The sequence below is a fragment of the Phyllostomus discolor genome, chromosome 5 (assembly GCF_004126475.2).
Source record: "Phyllostomus discolor isolate MPI-MPIP mPhyDis1 chromosome 5, mPhyDis1.pri.v3, whole genome shotgun sequence".
In the NCBI taxonomy this organism is placed as follows: Eukaryota; Metazoa; Chordata; class Mammalia; order Chiroptera; family Phyllostomidae; genus Phyllostomus; species Phyllostomus discolor.
In genome coordinates, this window is record NC_040907.2 from 158,109,537 (window position 1) to 158,130,923 (window position 21,387).

The window sequence follows — 21,387 nt, forward strand, 5'->3', positions numbered from 1 at the left end:
AGGTGGACCTCCACTTCCATGAGTGTGGGGGGAAGCAGCACACTGCATAGGAACAGGGCACAGTGGTCCTTCCTGCTTACGGTCAGGGGCGTAGGCCCTTCTGCAGAGCCACCCAAGAGGACTTGCCAGCCTGCATATGCAGATCACGGGCCTCTCCTCCCAAGCTACTCAGGAGCCTGAGTCCCCCGCAGTGTCCCTGTTGGTTTCACAACACTGCAGACCCCTCCCCGCTTCCTTTACAAATCACTCCTCCAAGACAACCAATCCCTGACAGAGTAGCCACGAAGTGGGGCCCCAAGATGGTCAGCAAAGCTGAAGTACATGTATGTTCTTGCACTTTTCTCCTATTTCTGTTTCTTTTCAGTTGCATCTGCGTTTTGTTTCAGGTGTTCCCCAACACATCATGTTTAGTGAGGTGTTTAAGACAGGCTGAGAGGTGCCGTTGGAGGCGATGTTTTAGAGCAGAGTTTGTGTACAACTTTACTGAAATAAAGATGTGATCTGGTAGTCTCAGCCTGCTGTGAAGCCTGCCCTGGGTGGCTTTCTGTGTTGAGGCAAGAAAGTGGGCGATGAGGTGAAGGACTGTACCTCCCTCCTCCTACTTGCTTGGTCTCCTAATGCAAAGAAACCAAAAGAACAAGCCTAATGTTTGCTTTGTCTACTGCTGAAGTGCAGAAATGAAAAAGGACATAAATAAATAAAGGAAGGCAAGGTTTTGGTGCCCCTATAATAAATTCATGCTGTAGAATTCTTCACAGTGTCCACAGTGACTGACTTTCTTTCTTTCTTTTTCTTCCTTCTTTTCTTTCTTTCTTTCTTTCTTTCTTTCTTTCTTTCTTTCTTTCTTTCTTTCTTCTTTCTTTCTTTCTTTCTTTCTTCTTCTTTCTTTTCTTTCTTTCTTTCTTTCTTCCTTCCTTCCTTCCTTCCTTCCTTCCTTCCTTCTTCCTTCTCTTCTTCCTTTCTCTTTCTTTCTTTCTCTCTCTTTCTTCTCTCTCTCTCTCTTTCTTTCTTTCTTTCCTTCTAGAAATATAAGTGGTTTAACTTTATGTGACCATCATCCCTCTTCGCATCCGATATAAACTTTCCATTATGTCTGTATTGTTTATTTTTCTGGAGATTCCAGGGCTTTCCAAAGGCACAGCCTCACACAGAACCTTCAGAGGCCAAGGACTCCAGCTCCTATTTCTATACTAAGTCCCCAACCAGGCGTCCTAGGCAGTCAGGCTACTGCTTTGGGAACTTCAAAGGGAACGAAGGCCTGGAGAGCCACGTGCCAATTCAAGACAATGTTTACCTCTTGGCAACCAGGTCCTAGACACCAAATACCACAGAGAGGATTCTTTCTCTAAAGCAAAGGCTGCACCATCAAAATATCCTGATTTTATAGATTCTGGGGACATTTGGCCATACATATTTCTCCCTGATAAAACCTCCCCTTTTTTTTTCTTTTGAACCTGGCTACCTACAGAAGTGATGGCCAGCAAAACTCTATCTTGGGCTAGAAAGGATAATCTGCTCAACTAAACTCTTTGAGTATCTTACAATGCTCACATCAAAAAGCCTCCACAGGGTGTTGAGGCATTCGAAATGAAATGCACCCAGGGCAGAACACTGTTTTCCATAAGGGCTCCATCCCAGAGGCCAGAGACCCATCCAGGCTCTGTCTGCAGGGCCTTACAGGTCTCACTTGTCGAAGGAGAGAAGAGCAACGGCAGGAAGTAAGGGGGAGATGAAGGAGGCTGCGCATTCAGAAGGGGGAGAGTGTGCCTAAAATGACACCAAGGACCGCATGCAAGGGAAGAGAAGAGGGGGATTCACAGTAAGCCCCTTCACAACTGAAGGAGTTGCCACCTAAACGCAATACTTTCTAAGAGACAGCACCTTTTCCCTGAAAATTCCGTTCACCACAGGCTGGTGTAAAACAGCAACCAGAAGAGCCAACTAGCACCGAGGCTAAGCTCATGGCTGGAAGTTCTGCGGCAGCGGAAACAGCAACTATCACAGAAAAACTGATGAGCAATACTTACATGAAGGAATAAATGTACCTTTTCCTGGGCAAATACAGTTACTGGTCTGCCAACACCAGCATGGAGCCCTCCTTGGTGCTTGTAGCAGCATCTCATTAGTGTTAAAAGCTCCATGATTCATGGGCAATTGCCAGCTATTATTTCCATATCACTGATCCACCTCAGTGGCCACAGACCCTCTCAACTTGACTTCCAGCCAACCCCATTAGCTAATGGCTCATCTGATGGCTGCAGCCCCACTCCTCATTCTGTGATTCGAGCCCTGTGATGTGGACTTTTTCTCCAATCCCTACTCGTACCAGCAGGCAATCCATACTTTTTCTTTCAGCCTGATTTTGCCTTTGTTCTCTCCTTGGAGAAACAGAGAGCTTAGCAGAAATCTGCCCATGTGCTCGTCTCAAGATTGCACCCTCAAGAATGAGAACCCTACCAAATTTGTGTAAGGCTTTATTCCATTCACTGAACTTTAACATGATACCAATGGGTGTATTTTCTCTTTGGGATGATTCATGAACTTCTACAGAGCAAAGACTGTTAAGGCTCCATCTAGCTCCAAAGTGACAGAATTCATTTGGTCTCGTCACACAAGGTATTTTTTGGTTCAGAACAGGACAACTGTGATATCATCCTAAGTGGTCTTCTTGCTTTTAACCTTATATTACCACACTTCATCACTATATTTCTACCAGATTAATTTTTGTAATTGATAGCTCTGAATACATCATTCCACTGGCCAAATTTTTCAAAAGGTGCCTAATTAGAAAAAAAATGATTTTGCTTAACAACCAAAAAGTCGAGAGAGTCAAAAGTAATCAAGATTCTATTCCATAAGTATGCAATTAGCTTTGCAAAATTTTGGTTTCGGTCAAAGAGACAAATTCACATCCTGTAAACATGATTTTTCTGACTTTGTGTTATTACTTATGGCATTCCTCTTGTGTAAATGTGTTGCCCCCAAAGAAATATGACATATTCATTGAAGTCCAGGTGAAATAATTTCCTAAGATCATCATCTCCTGAACTTTGGGCTGCCAATTTCATGTAATTGATGCAGCTGTATTGATTGGGCATCTATTATATGTGAACAAGGACACTGCATTTTTGGCCTCTTAGACTGTTGGTGAACTCATATGTATTTAATCTTCTCTCCCCAGATGGGTTAGATGCTTCCCAGCTATAGTGATATTACACGAACAGTACCCCATGCAGAACACCTAAAATGATGTGGAGTTTATTTTTTTTTTCAGTGTTTTAGGAAGTGCACTGCAATTATAATGACCCAAATGAACCCATTTTACAGCAAAGAAAGCCAACACTAAGTACTGCTCACTGTAAGTGGCTGAGTTGGGGCCACAGCCCAGAGGTCCCACCTCTTCCAGGGCCACCCACTCTGCCACAGTGATCAGGGGAGGTACCATTTGGGACACAAAGGGTTACATTTTGGGGTACCTCCTCCAGTACAACTGCAAAGATGTACAGTGCACATTTAGCCAGGTAAAGCGCCAGCCTTCACTGTGCCTCTAGCATCACGGGGAAAATTAACCAACTGTCCAATAAAATACAATAACCCAGCAGATTAATGACTAATATTCTGTGTCTTGAGCTTCTCAGCCTCGCCTGTAGCAACTGCCCCATCCTGGACCAGATGCACTGTGGCTTGACTCCAGGAACGGAATTATATATTCTGCTGAAAGGGTAGCCAGGCTGCTCAGAGAAAAAAAACCTAATTGTAAATCTTTTCTATTTCTGGACTTAATGTGCATTTTATTTAGCAGTAAGGGCAGCATGAATAAAACTCCAATCCTAAGTATTTTAATTTGCTTCCTTCAACTGCTTGTGGCAGTAGAGACCTTGGAAAGTTGCTTTCACCCTTGTACTCCCTTCAGGGAGGACCCTGTGCATCTCCACCATCTCTAGATAAAACACTAGAACATCCCCCTCACTTGGGTAAGCCCAGTGTGTCTTCAGATATATATAATTTCTAACACATGAGTCCACTAAGGAGAATTGTAAGAATGACTTCACTGAATCATGCATTTCACAAACAGCATTCCAATATCTCATTGTTTTCCTTTTGGCTTCCATGGCTAGAGTCTATCTCACATTTGCATGTGTGTGCATGTGTGTGTGTGTGTGTGTGTGTAGTAGTTACCTTAATTTTAATTAAATTGTATTTTTTATTGGTAGTCTTATATTCTATCTGGGAATGTAAGTTCTTTAAAAGCATGAGTTATATGTAATTTATAGTGTATCTGTAGCATAGAGTACATGATATAATTTAAAGTATGTATCCCATAGCATATATATACACATATCACACACACAAACACACAAGCAGAGACACTGAATATCAAAAGCTCATTCAATGCTTTCTTTAATAAATAGGACTCCTGCCTTGGCTGGTGTGGCTCAGTGGATTGAGTGCCGCCTGTGAACCAAAAGGTCATCAATTTGATTCCCAACCAAGGTACATGCCTGGGTTGTGGGTCAGATCCCCAGTTGGGGGCATATGAGAGGCCACCAATCAATATATCTCTTGCACATTGATATTTTTCTTCCTCTCCTTCTCTTCTCCTCTCTCTAAACATAAATAAATAAAATCTTTAAAAAAAAGTAGGGCTCTCTTTCAATCCAACCAGGGAGAGAAGAAAAGTCCTGAGATAACCTAGTTCTGACTAATGTTATCTGTGTACATTATCATTGTGCCTCTGGCCATTGCTCTCACGGTTTTAGAAAACTCATAGTTAGTGTTTTTAACTTTTTAGGGGGTCAGCCTTCCTTTTAAGAATCTTAGAAAAGCTACTCTGTCTGGTTCTTTATCTAGAAAAATGACCACCTCTCCATCTACACAAAACACTGTCTCAAATCTCGTGGGGATGGGGGCTCCTAATGCCCTAAAACATCTATGTTAAAAACCATTTCCCTTGTGGGATTATACCCTAAGAACCCTGAAACACCAATCCAAAATAACCTATGCACCCCAATGTTCATAGCAGCACAACTTACAATAGCCAAGTGTTGGAAGCAACCTAGTGCCCATCAGTAAATGAGTGGATCAAAAAACTATGGTACATTTACACATTAGAATACTATGCAGCAGAAAGAAAGAAGGAGCTCCTACCCTTTGTGACAGCATGGATGGATCTGGAGAGCATTATACTTAAGTGGAATAAGCCAGGAGGTGAAAGACAAATACCATGTGATCTCACCTGTAAGTGGAACCTAATCAACAAAACAAATAAGCAAGCAAAATATAACCATTGAAATAATTGAAATAAAGAAAAAACTCACAGTAACCAGAGGGGAGGTGGGAGGGAATAATGCGGGGTAAAGGAAGAAGGGTTTTCAGGAACATCTATCTATAAAGGACACATGGACAAAACCAAAGGGCGGTGGGATAAAGGGTGGGAAGTGGGGATGGCTGGGTGGGGGGAGTTGTGGGGGGAAATGGAGACAATTGTACTTGAACAACAATAAAAAAATGTCAAAAAGAAAGAAATACAATGTAATAATAAAACCAAAACAAACAAACAAACAAACCCTTCCTTCTCCACAGGGAATTCCTCAGTCTCTAGCTTTTCCTTGGGGTGCTGTGTCAGGTGTTAACATGGCTCAAGACAGCAACATGAGGTCCTCCTTGCTGCCTCTCACCCCCCTGGCACCCAGTTCAGGCTACAGCACAGGGCAAAGCTGATCATGAAGAAGAAACACCGAGAGGATTGACGGCAGATTCCCCCGGGAGAATGGGGCACCATTGTCTCAAACAAGGTACTGGTGCTCACCTTTTGGTCTTGGCTGTATGCCAGAATCCAGTCCTCCTGCTTGGGGTGGAAAAGCAAGCTCTGGATGTAGAAATTCAGCCGGTACTTCTGATAGGTCGCTCCTTCATCTGAGCTGATCAACAAACTGCTCTCAATCTCAGGGTCCGTGAGTAACATAATCTGCAGCAAAAAAAATGTTGGGGAAAGACAACAATGGAAGTTACATTTACACAGTTCCAAATCTTAAAAATGAGCTACAACTTTGACATGGGAGGGAAAAAGGGCATGCAAGGGGCGCCTGGCCAAGCAGGGAACCTTGAGTCTGACACGGTTGTCCTCCTACCTTGACCCAAGGCCATAAAAGGACTTTCGCTAAGGAATGAAGGCGGCAGGATAAGGTGGAAGGAAGGGAAAAGAAACAGGAGACTGAACTTTCTTTTCTTTCTTTTCTTCTAGAGTACTCCTGGTTTTTCTTCTTTTTCTCTAAGTTTATGTACTTAATCTGAAATATTTTCCACTGTTCCTCTGGCCTCAACCCCCTTCCTGCTGTGCCTTGTTGACTTTACATTTGCAGGGGGGGAGGGGAGGGGAGGGGAGGGGAGGGGAGGGGAGGGGAGGGGAGAGGGGTTAAAGAGCAAGACTTGTTACAGTCTGTTGTGGGTAAGGTGGGAAGAAATGGAAAGAGGCTGGATTTCTCTGATTTTTCTCACTGAGCATAGCCCTCTCACTGATGTCAACAATATCCCATGCCATTCTACCTTGAGCTTGATTTTCTGAGTCTAGTGTCAAAGGCTGGGCTTTCTTAAGCCTTCTTTGCAAACTGTACAAAGGCCACTTTATCCCCTTCTAACGCATTGTATAATTTACTTACTTATTTTGTCTACATACCCTCTACTAGAACGAAAATGCCATGAGAATATAGTTGATATTTCTTTACTTTTCTCCCCCACACGTATATTCCCAGGAGCCAGAGTAAGGCCCAGCATCAAATATATACTCAGTAAATACCTGTCAAATGGATGAATGAATGGAAAGAGTTTTCAGAGCAGTCATGCGGACCTAGAAAGATGCCCAGAACAGGGACAGCATGTATGAATGGCAGTTCCATGGAAAGAGCCGCTGGGCTCCTCCCCCTCCTTTTGCCTGCCTGCCAGAGCATACGTTGTACATGTGTAACATTCCGCAGATGCGGCTGCTGCGCGCCCCCTCGCTGGGCTGGTTCATCTCGGTCAGGGCAATAATGAACAATCCACACTAGGAACACAGTGGAGAAGCTGCCCCGAACACTGATTTTCATTCTCTCATTTTATGCCTCTAGGAATGTGTGATAAAGCACCTCATGCCCGACTCCCTGCAGGTCTCCTTCCACATAGTCCACGTGCATACCTAATGCCTCCAGACAGGTGGCTTCAATGCTACCCACTGACTTCTCCCCCATCAGCTTATTAATTGGCACTTTCTGAGTTTGGTTCAGAGAGGCATGAAAGACGTGCTTAATGTGTGGCTTTATGGTGAGAAATCACTGCGGCCTGGGGTTTTTAAAGATTACCAGCCGAGGACGCAGCAGTTCTGGGGAAAGCAGGGTGAGAGAGAGAAAGGAAAAATAAAACAGAGCCACGTCATGGAAGACTCAAGTGCCAGGCAGACCCACAGGGATTTCGCAAGCATTTGGAGGCAATCATATTTAAAACTTGGGACAGTTAGTGTCATCTTCAAAAGCATTGACCTGTCAGGGCAAACGGCACAGGAGGATGGCACGCCAGACTCGCTGGGCCTGCATAGTGCTCATGTTATCCAGGGTGAATTTAAGGGTCCTTGCTGTCCTTTCAACTCTCTGCAGAGAGGGGAGAAGGGATGTGGTACAGGGAGGGGAGTGCTCTGGCTGCGGGCTGCACTCGGGGCAAGATGGAAAGCACACACAAAACGGGGAGACTAACCACCTCTCACTCCGTGTTCCAGTGGAGCCACTGTGCCCCGCCATACATTCTGACATAGTCATGGTGTTCTTGCCTGGCATTCACCAAGTGGATGGTCCCCTCATTGGATGGCTGACACGGAGCCATCCGGTAATCTGCTAAATACAGACTCAGGGCTTCATTACAATCTTGTGAATGCATTAGACAAGGACATTCAGATGGCTCCTGAATTCACAAGAATATTTCTAGGTGATTTCATAGGTACTGGCACCTAAAAGCTCCCATTTTCCAAATAACAAATAAGTCATGAAATGATCTTATTGCTTTGTGTCTCCAGCCACAATTAAAAATACTATATAACAACCTTTTTGCACTGCTGCCAAAAGTAATTTCCATAATAATATGAAGAGGCCCAATTTTAGAGCATCTACGGTCTCAGGCAAGGTGATATCCCGCCTCTGATATTTTATCTCCCTGATAACCAGAACAAGCTTTCCTCTCTGTTCCGGGGTGCAGGCCTCACCACCTGCCTCTCCTGGCGGACCATCTCGGGAACCCACACGCACTGTGCCGACAGAATGTCCTCAAGTCACGCAGATTTTTATTTGTCATTTCTTTAAAATATTTTTGCTACACGTTTATGCTCCAAGTCACGATACTGTGTAAGATAATTCTGCACCGAGGTAATATTGAATAAGGGCGGGGGTAGGACAATGCAAGTATTTTTCAAACACATGGCTACTTAAGACTGAAAAAATGAAACTCCTGGCTTCTGTGGCTATTTTTTTCTAGGTAGTAAAATTATGTAGACTAAAATCTCACCTCCTCTATGCAGTCCTCACCTAAAACCCCCTGTATTTGGGAGTTTGGCATTTTAGAAATGATAGAAGATGCTAGGAAATCCCCTCTGTAAGATTTATAAGTCTGTCTTTATTACGCAAACCTTTCAGTGGTTCTTCTTTCAAACCTCGGCTCAAATTCACTCAAAACAAACAGGTCAATCTGGATCCATTTTTGTTTAGCCATCTTTTATTGCACAAACAATTTTGTGAGATCAGCAGTAGAATTGAAAAAAAAAGGAAATTAAACTGCTTATGACCCTATCCCTTCAACACATTAAACAATGTTTATGCTTCCTTCTACTTTGTCCACCTCTACATACCTCATCACAGACTGAGATTTTTATTCTGCTTATATTCAATTCCAGCTGAATGATAAACACACAAATGCATGGACAGATTAACACACACCACTGCATACAATGTATCATTTAATCACAACCTTCAACATAATTATGTTATAACTGGTGCAGTGGTTGAACCATAGAAAGTATTTAATAAATTATTGTTAACTGAATAAGTCTTCAAATTAAAATTCTGTAGTCCATTTATTTCAAGTGGGTTGAGGTTTATTCTGTCCTTATGTGGGTTACTAAAAATAAATAAGTTAATATGTAAATAAAGTATTTAAGCAAAATATAAATAGAAAATGTTTAGTCTATTTGAAAGAGACAATCTAAATAATATATGTAATCCAATCTATAGACATAAATGATGTCATTTGTAAATAAATATGTTCCATCTTCTCAAGAAGGTAATCTACTGGGAAATACCAAACTGGCAACCTCAAGTCTGGGAACACTCCTGAAAATAAACAGAGTTCACTCCATAAATGTGTCCAATGATCACTATCTTTGCTGGTGTACCCTGGCTCTCTCCCACCTTCTGGCTCTTCATGTGACTTTGAATAAATGGTGCTTTGTTGTGTTTAATCCTCTGCATTCTGGAATATGATCGGCACAACAGAATTTTAGTAGGATTTTGTAAAAGGCATGACTCCAAACTCGGCACAAATCCTGAAGTAAGCTCTCTAAAAGAGAGGTCATTTTTTTCCTTTCTTCCTCTCTTTTTTTTCTTTTTTCTTTTCTTTTTCTTTTTTCTTTCTTTCTTCTTTTTTTTTTTTTTTTTGCCTAGCATAGAGCTTGGTCTATAGCAGAGGTCCATACACTTTGTAAATGGACTCACAAATGAATGAGTGAATAGGTGAACCCTCTTCATCCCTGTGATACTGGGAGTCTGAGTTCTCTTAAATACATCCCTGCTGTTCCAGTTGGAGACAAAGAGGGTAGAAACAAGGGGAAGGGTCTGTCTTCAACAGAAAAGTAATTATTCTCTGTTCAGGTCAGCCCATGAGTGATCAGAACCAGTTCACCTGTGCCTTGCGGGATGGGCAGACAGACACTTCCTCGATGGCACCTGCAGATGAACTGTTTTCTATAGAAAGTCCATAATGGTGGCACAGGCTCCCTGCCACCCAACTCTAAGCAACCATTCATCATCCACTTTGAGAGAAGGAAGAAACTTCATTTGCTTTTCCTAAAGGTACAAATGAACATGTAACACAATTTATAGATTTCAAAGATGTCACTTCTCACTTTGTTTGCCATTAGTCCTTCTGACAGGTTAGTGTCCTCAAAAATTAAATGCATCTTCACTCTCTTTGACTTGATTCAGATTCAACATATGGCTACATGACGTAATTCTACAAAAGGTTGGCTGGGAGACTTCTGATCCCTTTAAGCTGGCCACTAGGGACACTCTTCCTAGAGAAAAGTCACTAACATTTAGTTTGTCAGATTCTTTTCCTAGGTGTGTTGTTCTTGGAATTCCATCCTTAATCTGGGGAAGTTAATAAGGGGAGGCTTTCCTACCTATAGGCATATACTTTTTCCCACCATTTATTTTGTACTTAAACAAAGACTATTTAATGTTTTGTTCGTTATTTGTTTTGCCCATTTGTCCATTCCTTGTAATCTGTACACTGGAATCAAGGGGAGGTAATATTCTGGGGATATCTCTCTTGATTTGCTGAAGGCCTAACTCAAATCCAGGTGACAATATCACAGGTGCATAATAAATACTTCTCATAACGATAATGGAAGTAACAAAGACAAATTGCAATAGCAGTAATTGGGCACTCCAGTTATCTACCCACTTTATCCAAGCACATGTCTATCTAGAAACAGTATAAAAGGCTATTTGCAGGCCTCTGGCTTCAGTATTAAAAACAAATGAAGCAAAATGTAATCAGAGCAATTGAGTAACTTGCTGAGCACAGTGGGTGAAAAGGTGCCTATTCCCAATGTGAGCTGAACGATTATCCTTCCCAGATGAGCTGAGGGTGAGAGCAATAGGTGCTTAGCTGTTGGCAACTGTTTAGAGGACAGCATTAGGGGAAGTTACACAGGATCCCAGGATCATCCATGGAAAGGCAATCACTGAAGTATAAGCAAAACAATGGTGAGAAAAGGAGAGGAAAGTGGGTAAATAGAATAAAGTTCAAATAAGTAGACACTGATAAAAAAAAAGTCTGTAAGAAGATGGACCCTTGTGCTAAAGGCTACTCCCAACCCCTCAAACTCAGTGAAGCTCACCTAATGCGCACTGCATGGTCATTAACACAAAGTAGGGGCATTTGATACTAAGAGACCAGGAAAATGTTTGGGCAAGAGAACATCTACTTTTGACCTGGACATTGATTCAATGAAACTGCTAGGAAAACCTTGCATTGCATTCTAAAGAGTTTATTCTGTGAGTTTACTTTACTTTTTTTAAAATGAGGGCCAAAAAATTTTGTTTTTTAATTTTTTAAACTGTTTTAATTGTTCTTCAGTACAGTTATCTACATTTTCCCCCCACTCCTCCCCCTCACCCCAGCCTTCCCCACTTCCCACCCTTGATCCTACCCCCTTTTGGTTTTGTCCATGTGTGCTTTATAGATGTTCCTGAAAATACTTTCTTTTTTTTTTTTAGGGGAAAATGAAAGTTGTCAGTAAGTGTATAATTCTATTTCAGTTCTTCACATGCCTCTAACCAGCCTTGTCAGAAGACCCTACTTATTATTATGTGACACTTATGGTAAACCACTCAATACTCCTTTAGCCCAACTGTAGAGAGTACACAGGGGAAGAGTAAGGTTCATCAGGAATGACAACATATGGGCTATGCTCCTGGGAAGACAAAAAAAGAGAACGTTTTTAGAAGATTTCTTCTAATTTGTCTTCGAATTACTGAACACAACCCTTTCCTGAGTCAACTTAGAGAATCTTAAACTAAAAATGCCACCTCACTGAGAGACTCTGCTTCCACAAGGGAACCTACCCACGTGTGCATGTGGGTCGAGCTTCAGAACTGCACCTGTGGCTCATGAACCACCGACTTACGTTCCACAAGGAGACCCACGACCAAATCCTAAACCTGACCCCAGTCCCTGTTGCCATGGATGTTTGCACTTCCTCAGAAAAGAGAGAGTGTGTTTAGTGAAGGTTTCTTACCATTAGAAGAAGGAGGAAAAACAAACCCTAAATATATACTACAGGAAATATCATGGGGTCTGACTTCAGAGATGGGTTTGAGTGTCATCCCTGCCACATATCAGTTTTGCCACTTTGAAGAGCTCATAGCTCACGTAATCTTTTCATGAGCCGCAGTTTTCTCACTGAGAGTAGTGATACTGTAAAGTACATTTATTGAGTAACTGTTAACACGTTATTTCATTAAGTTGTTAAAAATTCTTCAGATAGATATCGAGTCCATTGGACAGTTGAGGAAATGAGGCTTAGAGTAAGGTCATTTGTTCAAGGTTGTGCTTCTGATCAGTAATAAAGCTATCTGTGGCGTCTGCTGCCTATGTCTGTGTGAAGGTTAGGTCACTGTGTGAGGGTAATGCTGAATTTTGTGCAACTGTTATGACTTCACAAAGGATGGTGGATTTAGCATGCATGTTCTGCTAGAATGTGATAGTTGAATCTGAAAAAGAGAGAGGGGGAGAAAGAGAGCTTGTATTATAAATAGCTCATAAAAGTATTGGCTAAGATGGTAAAGAGGAGGGCAATAAGAGTCTAGAAGCTAGATAATGGAGACTCTTGATAACAAGATAAATGATAAGGTATTCTTGAAGAAATAAATATTTTGGCTTTAAATACTAATCTACAGCATCCAAATACCGAGTCCTGTCTCTCACTCAGGTTGCTCACAATGGCCCTGGCCTCCTTTTCCTCATGTGTGTTGCATCATTCCTCCGGAAGACTGGTTTCTGTGCTTTATCATAAAGATGGATAAAGACTGGGCATAAAGCTCTGATCTAATGACAGTACAGGGAGAGAAACAAACACTTCCTCATAAGCTAGCTCTCAAGGAACTTTATGTTAAAACCAATCAGCTGTGGCTGGTGTGGCTCAGTGGACTGAGTACCGGACTATGAACCAAAGGGCTGCTGGTTTGATTCCTAGTCAGGCACCTGCCTGGGTTGCAAGCCAGGTCCCCAGTGGGGGTGTGTAAAAGGCAACTATACAGTGATGTTTCTCTCTCTCTCTTTCTCCCTCCTTTCCTCTCTCTAAAAATAAATAAAATATTTTCAAAAAATCAGACTCAATACAATGTATCTATTTGCCTAATAAACAGATCCTAGGTATGATTGGCATCTAAAATATGAACTCATTTTGCCAGAATAGTTAGCATCATATTAAGAGGATCATAGAAAACATGGAGTATTTATTAATGCTTAGCATTGTGTCATCTGGTTTTTCAAAAATGGTATTTTAGAGGAAAAGAATGACATACAAATATGAGAGATATTTTTATTATTGCAGTTACTATGGAGACCGATGAAATACCTAAAGACTATTTGAGCTGTCTTAAAAATCTCTGCATTATTCCATAGCCTCCGCTCAAACTCAATCAGAGCACACTTCCATGGTCATTACAAGTCCCAAAGTAAATTCTCTCTTAAATTCCCAAAGATCTATAAATGCCAAAAGGTTACATCATTTTTAAATGTTAGATGCTATCAGAAGGAGCTGAGATACTGCGAGAAACAGACATTCATCTTCTTTGCTCATGGGAAACTTTACAAGAAATGATGTTCATTTAATGATAAGAAATCTCTTTATTCTACTAGAAATGATAAAGGCGAGGATGTGGGGAGATAGAGGAGCAAAAAAAAAAGAGAAGCTATCAGTATATTTTAACATTGATTTAGGTGAGGGACACAGCATTTTTGGTAAAATCTTTAAGTTGTGCATTTGATTGGAGAGCTTGAATAAATGTCATATGGAAAGTCAGGAAAATGAATAGAAGAGCCCACAGGAATGAATTCACTCTAAAAACCAGTGAACAGAACGTACTCACATTCTTCATTCCTTGCTGTACTTGTAGCATCATCCTGATAATTATGCTTTAGTTTTATTTATATTAATGCTTCATGGTGAACAGGCAAATATAGCAGGGCATGGAGGGGAAGATTAATGAAGCCTCAGCTGCATGAGACCTTGCTAATGTATTTGGCCATTAAAGTTTCCTAAGAAGATGATGGCGACCACCAGGGGTTTCTCTCAAACAGGGTCTGCAGGTTAGTGAAGTCAGAATAGCCCCTGCCCACCATGGTGGAGCTCTGGAGCTCTCGGGAAGATGGGGCTGGAGTGGATCCTCCAGGAAGAAGTGCCTCCTGCTAGCACGGAGATCTGTTTCAGGCAAAAATTTCCTTCATTCTTCAAGTATTTAATGACAGGCATTGATCATCTCAAGTTTTGTTTGAGAGGCAGAAAAGGGTGAAGGTGCTTAATAGACATGTTCCCAAGGATAATTACATTAGCTGCTGCCTTGCCTCTGTTTTCTTCTTTTCCTTTGGTCAGAGCAGGCACTGTTGTACTGCAGTGTTTTTAAGATGATTTTTTTTCAAGATTTTATTTTCTAGGCAGTTCTATATCTTGGTTAATTCCACCTCAAAATGGGCATCTCAGAGGCAGCCAAATTGGTGCACTGTATGAAAGAGGAAAGGACCTCTGTTCGCTTGTTTATTGCTATGTCAAACTATCCCCAGAACAGTGGCTTAAGACAAGCATTTGTTTTGCTCATGGTTCTGTGGGTCAGGAACTGGGGAAGAGCTCAGCTGCACAGGCAGTTTCAAATCCACATGACGTCACTGTGGTGGCTGGAGCTGAAGGTTCCACCTTGAAGATGACTTCTTCATTCAACTAGTTGGCCTTGGCATCTCTCTCTCTCTCTCTAGATGGAATCCCATTCTGCAGGCCCTCTCCATGTGGCTTGGACTTCTCATAGCATCGTGGTTTGATGGCAGTTGGGTTCCTTGATTGGTGGCTGGTTTGTTCCAGTGTGAGTGCCCCAAGAGAAGGATTTCCAGGGACCCAAGTAGGAGCTACCAGGCTTTTGCGACCTGTCCTCAGAAGCCCCAGGACACCCATTTGGCAGCATTCTATGGATGAAATAAGTCACCAACTCTGGGTTAGACTGAAAGGGAGGAGAAAAATAGACTCCATCTCTGAAGGAGATATACACACACATACAGATGGCAACATTGATGGTGGCCATTGATTCTGTGGAACTAATGACCACAATGATTTTCTGTACAATTTGTCACTTCTAATTAAAAGAAGAGGGATATGATTTAAAAAAGTATTTTATTTTATATTCAGTATGAATAACAACCTATTTGAAATACAGATAACTTGAGGTTATCAGATTTTTAATTGGGTTATGACCATGAAATACTTGCTACCTTAAACTTTTGAAAGCTATAGATTCCTATTCTGATATCAATTCAAGGTGAGTTGAATACTTATCAAAGACCAAATTGATGTTATTTTTAGTCAGTCTCAGAGACATCAAAAGACCCAAAGTCAAGAAAGTCCTGTCTGTGGATTTTCAGGATGTATAAATTACCCAGGTTAAATTATAGAAGGGCGGATCTGTTAAATGTTCTTGTAAGTGTACATAACTGACTCTTCCAAAAAAAAGAGCCCATTGTTTAATTTAGGATGTGACATTATAAAAAATGGGTTTCTTATGAGCAAAACCGTCCTTGTCCCTTTATGTTCATAACAAAAGCACCAGTATCAATTACAACATAACCTAGCAATTCAAAACAGAATACTTATTGTTCTCACGGATCTTAAACTGAATCGCCTGATGTGTAGGTAGCCCTGGTCCAATAAAAACAACAAAAGGTCATTTGGGTCTGAGGGTGAATGGATGACTGTTAAAGGTGCCCCAGGAACGTGTAACAAATTTGACTGATATGTGCAGGACTGTATGAAGCCATCTGAAACTTTTATTTTACATTTTTATTTTACATGTATCTTGCTCTATGCCCTCAAAAACTCTCATCAGTTCCAAGTTACTACCAATGGGGAAACCAAATTTGGGAAAATAACCAGAATCTCAGATTTCTTGACTTCAGTGGTATTTCTCAGCACCCTGAATCAAAAGGACTGGGGGTGGTGGCTGGGATGGGAGTAAAAGACAGAAAACTGTACTTGAACAACAATTAAAATGAAAAAAAAAACAACAACAAAACAACAGACTTTACTGAGAAAAAAAAGGAACAAAGGACTCCCACAAAAAAATGCTTCAAAAAGAACTAAAAATTGCCTTCATAGAACATTTGCAAACAATATGGTATTTTATGTATTCAGGTTAGTATCTTTTATTTATCTAGACACAATTGCTCAGTAATTAGCATCCTTAATCAGAATGATTCCTAATTAAGGTGCTATCATGCAATCCAACTACAAAAGTGTCATTTATTTTATGACTGTACAGAAGCCTTCTGGAACCTAGATTCATATTCGCTATGGGTTAAATATGTCCATAAAGATACGATCGCTTACAAAGACACTGTCGCTCATAGAACAGGTTCACCTTGATGTAGAAGCTGCTCTGACCATATGGGAGACAGTTCATAGACGTTCTGGCCTTCTCTGAATGGATCACAGGCAGGGTGAACACGTGTCATATTCTGTCATGGAAAGTTCTGGTTTGTTCCTACTGCACCATTATCAATATTATTACTGACACAAATAGTGTGCCTTGGAGGATAAATTATATGGTCACCTCAGTGAGAGGAAGATTTCTGAATCTCGTACCCTTTGCGAATCTCTCTCAAAAGTGAATTGACTCAGATAACTGAGTCAATTTGAAAATACTGACCATATTTAATGAAAGAAAAAAAAATCCTCAAACTGTTGGAGAGACTGACATCTTCCTTAACAGAATATACCACATAATCATCTACCTTTCCCTGAAACTAAGGGTCATGAAAATATAACTCAATTAATTCACTTTACTACAGTACAGAATCCTTTCTGGAATCACTGAAGTGTGCAGAGCTCTGCCCTGAAAAGTAAACAGGTTTCATTGTTTAAATCATTATTCTTACTCCAGTCCTCACCTCCATACATTGTCAGAAAGGCTCCTATTAATATAATAGAAACCTTTCTCCCAAAATCAATCTAAATAATTTCTACTGACATAGTTTATTAAATTAAAAAGGCATCCCCAAAGTAAACCCTACCCTATAACAAATGTATGCTTTTCTAGAAAAGTACCTTGAGCACCAAATGATGTCTCACCTGGAAAACACTGAGTAGCTTCCCAGTTCTTAAACATTCTAGACTTCCACTTGAGTGGGCCAGCCTGTAATACTGGCAGGTCCTCCTTTAGAGCCCCAGTCAGCCATGACTTTGTCCTCCAGAGGCCATACTTTGTGTCAGGCGACAGCTTAGTCTCACCACTGGGGAGCCCCTCAAATAGGGTCCCTCCTCAGGTCACAAACAGCTGGTACCAGGCCAGCTGGTTCCTCAATTTAGAATAAAAGGATGAAGGTTGCTCCCGGTGTGCAAGTTTTTCTTTTTTCTTTCCTCACTGGAGGGTGTGTTGTTATTGACTTTAGAGGAAGGAGGAGGGGGTAGTGAAGAGAGAGAGAGAGAGAGAGAGATGAGAGAGAAACATTTGTTGGCTACCTCCAGTATGAGCCCCAACTGGGGATTGAACTTGAAACCTAGGTATGTGCCCTGATGGGGAATCAAACTTGCAAACTTTTGGTGTATGGGATGACACTCCAACCAAGCCACTGGCCAGGAATGGTGTGCAATTTTTTAAGTTACTTGGAAGATTTAGGAATGTCTATGCCAATGATACAATAATGATGTTTCTTTTAAATCATTCATCTCAATAAGTAAGCAAAATATAACCAGAGACATTGAAATTAAGAACAATCTGATAGTAACCAGAGGGTAGGTGGGAGGGGATAATTGGGAGGAAGGAACAACTATAAAGGACACATGGACAAAACCAAAGATGGATAGGATCAAGGATGGGAAGTGGGGATGGCTGGGGTGGGGGGGAGTGATGGGGTGAAAATGGAGACAACTATACTTGAATATCAATGAAAAAATGTGAAAAAATAATAAGTTATTCATCTCATTTGTTAAAAATTTAGTATTTTTCAAATATAAGCAAAAATTAACATGCATTTATTTTAAAAAGTTGGAAAATGTCCCCCAGAAAGTAAAGTACTTATAAAAGAGAGAGAGAAAACAATAAATTGGAAACCCATTTGAAAAAAACAATAGCAGAAAATTTCTCCAATTTGGTGAAGGAAATAGACATATAGGGAGCACAGAGAAACCCAGACAAGATGAACCCAAAAAGGCCCAACCAGGACACATTATAATTAAAATGCCAAAAGGTAAAGGTAACGAGAGAATCTTAAAAGCAGGAAAAGAAAAGTAGTTAGTTATCTACAAGGAAGCTCCCATAATAATGTCAGCTGATTTCTCAAAAGAAACTTTGCAGGCCAGAAGGGACTGGCAAGAAATATTCAAAGTGATAAAAAGCAATGTCCTACAGCTAAGATTACTCTACCCAGCAAAGCTCTCATTTAGAACTGAAAGGCAGATAAAAGGCTTCCCAGACAAGGAAAAGCTAAAGGAGTTCATCACCACCAAATCAGTATTATTTTAAAAAATGTAGAAGGGGAGGGAGGAGAAGAAGAATGATGGGGAGGGGAAAAGAAGAATATGAAAATAAAGTGTCAATAAATACATATCTATCAACAATTGATTCTAAAAAATATAAAAAGACAAGCAGAATAGAAACAGAATCATAGATGCAGAGAATGTTTTTATGGTTGCCATGGGAGGAGGGCTGGGGGAATGGGCAAAAAAGGTGACGGGATCAGGAAGTACACATTGGTGGTTATAGAATAGTCATGGAGATGTAAAGTACAGCATAGGGAATAGAGTAGCCAAAGAACATATACATGCAGGACCCATGGACATGGGCAGCAGTGTGGGGGTTGTCTGGGGGAGTGGAGGGGCTGGGTAGAGGGTGGCAAAGGGGGAAATACTGGGACAACTTTAACAACATAAATGATAAAAAAGAACAATCTCTCAAACATCATAGTGCAAAGATGATTATCACTAACACTTTGAAGTTTGCTTTCCCAATCTTTATTTCTATGAATACATTGGTACACACACACACACACATATATATTATATATATTATATATATATATATGTTTGTGGTGGGAGGAAGAGGGAAAGAGAGGGGGTGAGAGAGAGAGATTCAGATTGATGCATATAGCAAGAGAGAGTATCATAGGATACTTTGTTTTTTAACCTGCTCTCCCCACTTTGAAATTATCCTGCAAGCATTTTCCAGGCTATTAAATATTCTTCTATTTGGTACATTGAATTTGATTGTATGAATAAGCCACTGTGTAATTAATCCCTTATTAGAAGATTTCCAAATTTCACTAATATAATCTTATGACCTAATGTAGATTAAGATTCCTGTACATCAATTATTATTTCTTCAAGTAATTTCCTTGAAGTGAATTTATGGATCAAAGCTTATCTATTCTGTAGCCCCGTTTGATATATGGGACCAATGTCTTTCAGAAAAAGCGAGCACTACTACAGAGTTCCTCCGCAGGGACTTGGGAAGTATTTAGTATCACCACTAGGTTTTATTTTCTCTCTTTTTATTTTGATAACCTTTTCCAAGGTGACTGGGGAAACAGGTATATTTGTGTCAATATTCATTATTAATAACAGTGAATTTTGCTTTCCTTCCTCCCTTTCTTCCTTTTGTCATTTGTGCTCAGTCATTTAAATATCCTCATTTGGTAGATCGCCAGCTCATAGTTTTTCTTCATTTTAAATTATGATCATTTCTTTTTTTCTTCTTGATTTTTAGAAATTGCCATTCCTACATCACATAGTCTATTTATAATGGCTTGTTTGTGCACATTTTCTATCTTCATTTAAAAAAACAGCAAAATATTCTGTAGATATAATGTACACGGACACCTAAGTGACCCCCAGTATTTCAGTTTTAAAGACAGTAAAAATATCAGAAACACCAAACTTTATAAAACTTCAATAATTGTGTTCCCTGAATAAAGGAGCTGAAGAAAAAAGCATTTTTTCTCCATTTTTGACTGTCATCAATTCATGAGATCTTTCATGTAAGCTGTTTTTCATAAATTGTAAGCTGTTTAAAAATAGTCCATTGGACAAAAAAAAAACCCCTGAAATTTGTTAAACTAGTAAAGAGGATTTTATATATACATGACATTTTCATTTAGGAATTATACAGCACTATAAAATGTTAATTAAGATATTTCAACTGGAAATTGAAGCAAACCTCAAGAGAGAGAAATTAGACAGGAAGGGGCACCATGATGTCTCTGAGATACCATATTATGCTGTGTATAATGTGCACCCGCATTTTTGTGTGCATTATACATGGGATTATAGCCATTATTATACCCATGGTATGTAATCATTCTACCCATGCATAATGTGCATCCTTATTTTTCCCTCAAAATTTTGGGCAAAAAAGTACACATTATACACAGCAAATATGAGTAATTCAAGAACATTTTTGACATTTCTATGTCTCATGACCTAGTTTTCAGGTTTGCATTCTATTGGGTTGGCCAAAAGTCCATTTAGTTTTTTCCGTAAAATAAAAGACACATTTTTTTATTTTCACCAATAACTTTATTGATTTGGATATTTTGAGTATGTTGGCTATCTTCCACACAGCAGAATGTCAATTGTTCTCAATTAATGTCTCCATTTGATCACTATCAATGTCAACTGGTCTACCTGACCGTGAAGCATCATCTAGCAAGAAATCTTTGGCATGAAAATTCGCAAACCACTTTTGACACATTCAATCAGTCACAGCACCTTCTCCACACACTGCACATTTTTTGTGTGTTTCAGTTGCATTTTTACCTTTCTTGAAATAAAGCAGAATATACCAAAAATGTTGTGTATTTTCTTCTATCTTCAATATTAAAATGGTTACACAAAAATTTACCAGTTTTGATAAGTTTTTTTAATGCCTACTGATATGACAGCTGTCACAATACAATCTAACAAAATTGTTTCAAATGAAGTTAAAGACAACTAAGCAGTATTAGAGCCATCTTATGGGAAAAAAATAAATAAAACAAAACAAATGAACTCTTTGGCCAATTCAACAAAAATCAGACAACATGATAAGCAGGTCTTCTAACTCATGACTATGGGCTTAGAGTGGTTATTAACCAATACATTTAAATTTGTCTAAAACACAAAAGAAAATGTAAACTAAACAGAATTTTCCCTCTTTGACACAATGGCACTAAATGCAATCTTATAATCTGTCTTACCTACAGGATATTTCAAAAAAATATATAGAAATACCCTCAAAATTCAAATTTTTACAATCTTTTTTTTAATCATTCTGAGAACAAATAGAAAAGAGTTGGGGGGAAAGGGGGTTTTTAGCTCAATTTTTCACTCCTTATGGGTTGGCCAGATGTTCA

General features: G+C 40.0%; 1 protein-coding gene across 5 annotated transcripts in view; it reads right to left on the reverse strand.

Annotated features, from left to right (window-relative positions):
• The window catches only part of SORCS1 (sortilin related VPS10 domain containing receptor 1), a 485,789-nt gene that overhangs the window by 171,469 nt on the left and 292,933 nt on the right, over positions 1–21,387 (reverse strand). For all 5 annotated transcript variants that reach the window (XM_028513157.2, XM_028513156.2, XM_028513155.2 and 2 more), the window contains exon 4: positions 5,810–5,968. In XM_028513157.2, coding sequence (XP_028368958.1) covers positions 5,810–5,968 — 159 coding nt within the window. The remainder of the gene's footprint in view (positions 1–5,809; positions 5,969–21,387) is intronic.